Source organism: Chiroxiphia lanceolata, chromosome 8 (assembly GCF_009829145.1).
Source record: "Chiroxiphia lanceolata isolate bChiLan1 chromosome 8, bChiLan1.pri, whole genome shotgun sequence".
Lineage (NCBI taxonomy): Eukaryota > Metazoa > Chordata > Aves > Passeriformes > Pipridae > Chiroxiphia > Chiroxiphia lanceolata.
Window position 1 is genome coordinate 8233982 of NC_045644.1, and position 6432 is coordinate 8240413.

The 6432-nt window shown below is 46.6% G+C and overlaps 1 protein-coding gene and 1 long non-coding RNA gene across 3 annotated transcripts in view; one reads left to right on the plus strand and one right to left on the minus strand.

Moving 5' to 3' along the window:
* Positions 1–2653, minus strand: part of FAM160B1 (family with sequence similarity 160 member B1) — a 33780-nt gene extending 31127 nt beyond the window's left edge. For both annotated transcript variants that reach the window (XM_032694706.1, XM_032694705.1), the window contains exon 1: positions 2404–2653. In XM_032694706.1, the coding sequence (XP_032550597.1) occupies positions 2404–2448 (45 nt within the window). In that variant the 5' untranslated portion in view covers positions 2449–2653. The remainder of the gene's footprint in view (positions 1–2403) is intronic.
* On the plus strand, positions 2293–5370 carry LOC116790081. The gene is made up of 3 exons (XR_004358251.1): positions 2293–2524; positions 4061–4159; positions 5287–5370. It is a non-coding gene; the product is annotated as an uncharacterized LOC116790081 (long non-coding RNA).
* Positions 5371–6432: the final 1062 nt, after the last annotated feature.

Genomic DNA, 6432 nt, shown 5'->3' on the forward strand with positions numbered 1-6432 from the left:
ATACTGCCATGTCTATCAGACTGCCAACCTTTGGAACTCCTTGTCAAGAGTTCAGAGGGATGGCATACTGAGGGTAAGATAGCAATGATTATCTAACAGCATAGTAATGTACTGTTTAAATGCATCTCCCTAAAGTCTGTAGGCCTGTGGGCCCTGAGGCAGGGCAGGAGCATTATGTAAGTGATGTGCAGGAGAAAGGACAGGGGAGAAGGGCTTCACCCACCATTTTGATTTAAAGTAGTCCCACCCATGAAATCTAAGCCCTTCAAGTGTATTTAAGTGTCCAGCTCAGCTGAAAATTGTTCAGCTGCAACTGAATTCCTATGGGAGGCAGGCACCCAAAACCTTCGAGAATTGATATCTTAGTAATGAGTTCCATTGCTGATATTCAGGGTTCAGAGTCCACTTGGGGCTGTACAAGCTACATTTGCTCCACAGCAATAACAGCAATTCTCTGGGTTCTGAAAACAGCAGGCAGCATCAAAGTGGACTTATCTAATATTTGGGATTCACCAGTTTTCATTTTCAGCATAGCAAAGCCAAGCAGCCCACATACTTTCATTACAGACAGAATGAAACAACCACTTTAAGTCACATACAGCCCCCAAACTGGTGAAAAATTTCTATTTCTCAGTTCAGTCTTGAATTGGTGAGTTAAACTTTCTAGATCCAGTAAGAAACATTCTTAATACCCTCTTGCTTTTGTGAGCCCATGTCTCATTCCCAGTGTGTGGTGCTCAGTATTTGTCACAACTCTGTAAATGCAATTTAGTGCAGTATTTGTTATCAGGAGATCCATCACGTTGGTAGTAGCAGAATGAGGCAATTCCAAAAGGGACACCAGAGTCGAGCAAGGACAAATAGTATGTTGTTCGACTGCACTCACTTGCAAAATGATGGTATCAATCTGTTTCTGTATTTTGTTTTTCTTTTTTTTATCAAAAGATTGTCTAGTCCCTACCATTTCTCTTTTCTCCTTTTCCATTTAGCTCATTCGTTTTTCCTATTTTTCTTCTTATGGATCTCAAATAAATGCAGTTCTTTTTGTTAATTTTTGCACACATCAATAATGTAAACATTCCTCTAGGAATAACTTCTATTAGATCTCTTGAATTGGTAGTCCTGAACAGTAACTTCTCCTTCACTCCTGCATCTCTCAGTCATCCGGTCTCACTCAAAATGTGGCATAGCTCACCATAACAAGCTTTCTTTAGTCAGGCAGGCACAAATTTCTGTTTCCCCTTCAAAGAAAGCACTGTCTATTGAAGGCATTCTCATGTGGTCAGAGTGTTTTCAAATAAGATATTTTGTCATTATTTAAAACATTTCCTTCCAAATGCCACTTTACCACTAAAAGAGCAAACTGTAATTAATTAATACATGCCTAACTTTTAAAACTGAATATTCCTACAGAACCACAGGCACACATAAAGCCAAGGATGTGCTCCAGTACAGTATCGAAGTATACATTAATGCACAAAGCATACATTAATGCACAAAGGCTGCCCCTCACATGAGGCAGCATTTGGCATGCAGGCTCTTTTTACAACCATTAGGATTTAGCCTGCAAGCTCTTCTTGCAACCATTTCAACAATTTTCCTCCAACACTTTCCACCTTCACTTCCAGCAGTATTTCACCGCCAGCTTTCAGCATCTCTTCACATTCAAGTCTCGCAGGTGTGTTGGCTTACTGGGAGAGGTGCTGAAAGGCAGGGAATCACCACCAGGACCCCGCCTCAGCAAAAAGCAAACAAAAATAAGCGGTGTGGACAGGCAGAGCCGAACGCGGCCTGCAGCAATGGCAGCTCACACACAGGACCCGCTTCCACTGCCCAGCACACACACAGCCCCGGGTGCCCCGGCCAGCGGCACAATAAACCAGAGGTGAAAAACGTCACTGGGAAAGTGACACCGTCCCGCAGAAGCACCGGAGACGGCGGCTATTGTCTGCTGGCCGCTACAATATGAAAATCCTGAGGAGCTTCCTGATTCACCTCCTTTATTGTTTGTCTTGCCGAAAGGCACGGGCCGAGTGAGGGCCGGGCCTGGGCTGCCCTAGGGCCCGGCAGTACCCGGCGGTGACAGCGGAAACGGAGCCAGGGTCGCCCGGGCAGCGGCCGCTCCGTCCTCCCCCGGCACCCCCGGCTCTGCACGGCCGCGCTGGGGCGATTCGCTCTGTCCCCGCGCTCCCCGCGGAGCCTCCCCCTCGGCCTCCACCTTCCCCGGCCCGCGGCAGGGCCGAGCCGGGTCCGGACCCGCGCCCCGTGGTGTCCCGGCCGGCGGCAGCCCCGCGGGGCGGCGGGGAAGGGGCTCCGGGCCCGTCCGAGCCCCTGCCCCGCGCTCAGCGCTAGGCCCGGCTCGCAGCCCCGGCGCGGCGTGGCCGGGCCCGCCGGCGGCCTTACCGCCTCCACGGCGTGCTGCAGGATGGAGGTGAACTTGGAGAACATCCTGTCCCGCGACTGCAGCAGCCGCTGCCGGGAGGACCGCGAGAGCTCCTCGATGCGCCGCCGCCGCCGCTCCAGGGTGAGGGCTGCATGCGGGGGCCTGGCCGCGGGGATCGGGCGGGCGGGCGCCGGCGCTACCTCTCGCTCCCCGGCGGACACCGTGGCACTGACACCGCCGGGCGCGGCGGCGGCGGCTGCCGAGGCTCCGGGTGCCCTGCAGGGGCCGCCACCCCCCGCACGCCGCCCGGCCCTGCCCGCCCCGCTCCGCTCCGCCCGGAGCGCCGCGTTCCGCCTGGGCCGCCTGTCCCGGGCTGGGACCGGGCACCGAGCCCCGGGAGCCCCGAGCCAGCCCCCGCCTCTGCGGGCAATTCCCGGGCAGGGAGGTGAATCACAGAATCGATTAGATTGGAAAAGACCTCTGAGATCATCGAGTCCAGCCTATGACCGAACACCACCAGGTCAACCAGACCATGGCACCACGTGCCATGTCCAGTCTTTCCTTGAAACCTCCAGGGAAGGTGACTCCACTGCTTCCCTGGGCAGCCCATTCCAATATCTAATACTCCTTTCTCTGAAGAAGTTCTTCCTAATGTCCAACCTAAATCTCCCCTGACGCAGCTTAAAACTATATTCCCTTGTCCTGTTGCTAGTTGCTTGGGAGAAGACACTGCTACTCAACCCACCACAACCTCCTTTCAGGTAGTTGTAGAGAGTGATAAGGTCACCCTTGAGCCTCCTTTTCTTAAGACTCAATACCCCCAGCTCCCTAAGCCACTCCTCATAGGACTTGCGCTTGAGTCCCTTCCTCGGCTCCATTGCCTTCTCTGGACAAACTCCAGTACCTCAATGGCTTTCCTGAATTGAGGGGCCCAGAGCTGAGGTGTGGCCTCCCCAGTGCCAAATACAGAGGGATAAGCCTTTCCCTAGTCCTGCTGGCCACACTGTTCCTGATCCCAGCCAGGATGCCATTGTCTTCTTGGCCGCCTGGGTACACACTGGCTCAGGTGAGGGGAAGGGGCACCCACCTCTGCTGTCCCTGTGCCCAGACGCTGCCATCAGGCTCCCACAAAGGTCTCTGGGGCTACATGTGCCCCTCAGAATCATGAGAATGGGGAGACTGCCACCTCCACCCGCCTGCCAGCATGGTACAGATGTGGAACAGCCCTGGCATGGGTGGCCCAGATTGCCGTCTGCTGGAACATTTTGGGTCTGTCACTGTCCACAGGGATGGTGAGATCCTCAAGGATACGATGACATGCCCAGCTGTCCACAAAGCAGCACAAGGGTGATAAGCTCAGAAAGTCAGTGACAAGCGGTGGAGTCACCACCAAATGAGTGGATGTGGCACTTTGCCATATGGTTTAGTGCTCATGGTGGTGTGAGGTCAAACGTTGGACCTGAGGATCTTGGAGGTCTTTTCCAACCTTAATGATTCAATCTTGTTGCTGCTGGGTGAAAGGCAGGTGGAGTGGGTGGCATGGTCCTGTCTGACTGTGGTTAGCCTGGGGCTTGCAGAGAACCACAGCTAAGAGGGCTTGTGGCAATGAGCACATTACCCATTTCACTGGGGGTTTTTTGTTTAGTTTGTTTGTTTGTTTGTTTATTTGTTTTCCAGAGAGAAAGAGACAAAGATGGGTTTATTTCACCTCCAAACCAGATACTTCAAAGAAAAAGATCATCCCTGCCATTTTCCAGTGCCATGCAAAAAGCAGAGGTAAGGTGGGGTGAGCAGAGGTTACGAATATAGCTAGCAAGTGGTTTGATGTTTTGGGTACAGCTGCAATTCATGGGATAATATTTGGGCACTGGGCAAATGGAGGTAGGAAAACAGGATTGCTTTGGCATGGCAGAGAAGAGTGAAATGTTGGGAAAGTGAAAGACTAGTAGGGGGAAAAGGAAGAGAACCTGTGGTACCAAATGAAGAAAAGCTGCCTCATTAATTTTTTGAGATGAATGAACACCAACTTCCTCATATGCTAAGAGAAAGCAGAGAGAGATGAATCCAAAGACATGACAAAACTACTATTTAACTTCTGTTCTTTAAATTGTATCACCTGGGAAGTCAGACTATGACTGTTGACCCTGTGATAAAGTCTTACCATGATTCTGCTATACTGATTGCTGTTACTACCTCTGTGCTTTGCAGGCACAGAGAGCTACAGTCCAGGTACTCTATGGAAGTAAATAGTAGTTGTATGTGGACACCTCTGCTGCAGGGCTAGCTATTTCCTTCTCAAAATCCATATATATAAAATAACAAGAATTTAAAAGGTATTAATTCTTGGGTTTTTAAAATCTGCTTACTCATGGTTTGTCAAGTTCTATTCTATAGATGTTCATATAGAAATGTAAATTTTCTGTGTGGGTAGTCACATGATGAAACACATGTACCATCTCTTTGTTTAGGTAATTATTAACTGGGCAGATGCTGCATTTGGAAGGTGCCTATCTTCTATCATTTAACATTAAAAGTTCTGTTAGACTTTTTAAGTGTGCTCTAGGAGGCAAACCTGTCTTCAGATGAATTTAAGTGTCATCGACTATAGTTTTGCAATACATCCAGATTATTATTAATGTTTATGTATATTTTAATATGTAATACTTAGCTATTTATTTTATTTATATTATTATTTTTGTATAAGTAGAGTTCAAGTGTTACTTTCAGCCTGCTTGTATGGTTTTTATTTAAAATTCTTATTGCTTTCATTAAAAAGTTAAAGATGAGTTGTGGTTTTTAATGCAAATTTTGTCAGCACAACCACAGTAGTGGTACAACTTTCCTCCCATCAATGTGATGCCATTTACCATGTTAATGAGCACCTTCCCATTTTCTCACCATAGATACCGTTTTGGAGCCTGCATCATTTCAGAAGAAAATATGGATATAAGGATATAAGCACACGTACTTGATTAGGGTGTCTAAGAGAACAATTTAAGATGCTCTTTGCAATCTGTTTGTTTCTGAAAAAATGTCTTTTGAATGTGCCCGGGCCTTCCCATTTCTGAGCAGCAGAATGAATAAAGAAACAGTAAGATATCATGAAGATATAAAAAGAGACAGTTTTATAACTCTGAGAGTATTCCTAAGCATGCTTAACAATTTATGAAATCATAAGTCACAGAATTACAGATGGTGAGGTAAAGCTTTTCTAAGAGTGCCTTATGTATATAAATTCATTATTATTTAAACAGAACATTTCATAGCTGTTGAAATTAAGATTTTGATTGTAAAAGTGACTTCTTATTAGGACTTCTCAATGTGAAATGCCTTCCAGTAGAGGAAACAAAGAAAATACCACAGTTAAATGATTATTCCTAAGCTTATTAAACAAATTGAGTCTCTGCACATAAGCCTGCATTTATTTACCAATAGATTGAGCTTGAATGTGTAGCCATACATGCAGAATCCAGCCTGTAGTGCTTATATCTGTTGCAAATTCTAGATATACTTTTTGAATGTTTTTTTAAAGTAGTCTCTTAGTTTCTCAAGTATATGTATGTATTTCTCACTGCTGGGAGTATTGGATAAATATTCACAGACCAGTAATAATGCAAATCACTGGAAACTAAGGGAAAAATTATTTCACCAGTGTCAGTGCAGAAGAACTTAGCTAAGGTTACATTTTGTTTGGATACTTCTTGCTCTCACTGGAGATGATTTAATTGGAGATGATGCAGTTATGGATGAGCTACCAGTGTCATATCACATGCAATAGTACGTCTTCACCTGCTCATGCTTTATAATGTTTCCACCGAAATAAACACAAGTATTACTCCCTATTTCAGTACCCTTGAGAGCAGAGTTCTGATGGTTTGGGGGTGTTGGGGTTTTTTTGGCAAGGTAGTTCTTTTTTGGGGGCAATACATGCAGTGAGTTAGTGTTTTGCTTGAATGTGAGAAGACACTGTGAAAGTGAGGCTATTGTAATTGATAGAGCTTTTGGAAACTTTTCTCCTTCTTACAAATTAATGAAATTGTCTAGATTAA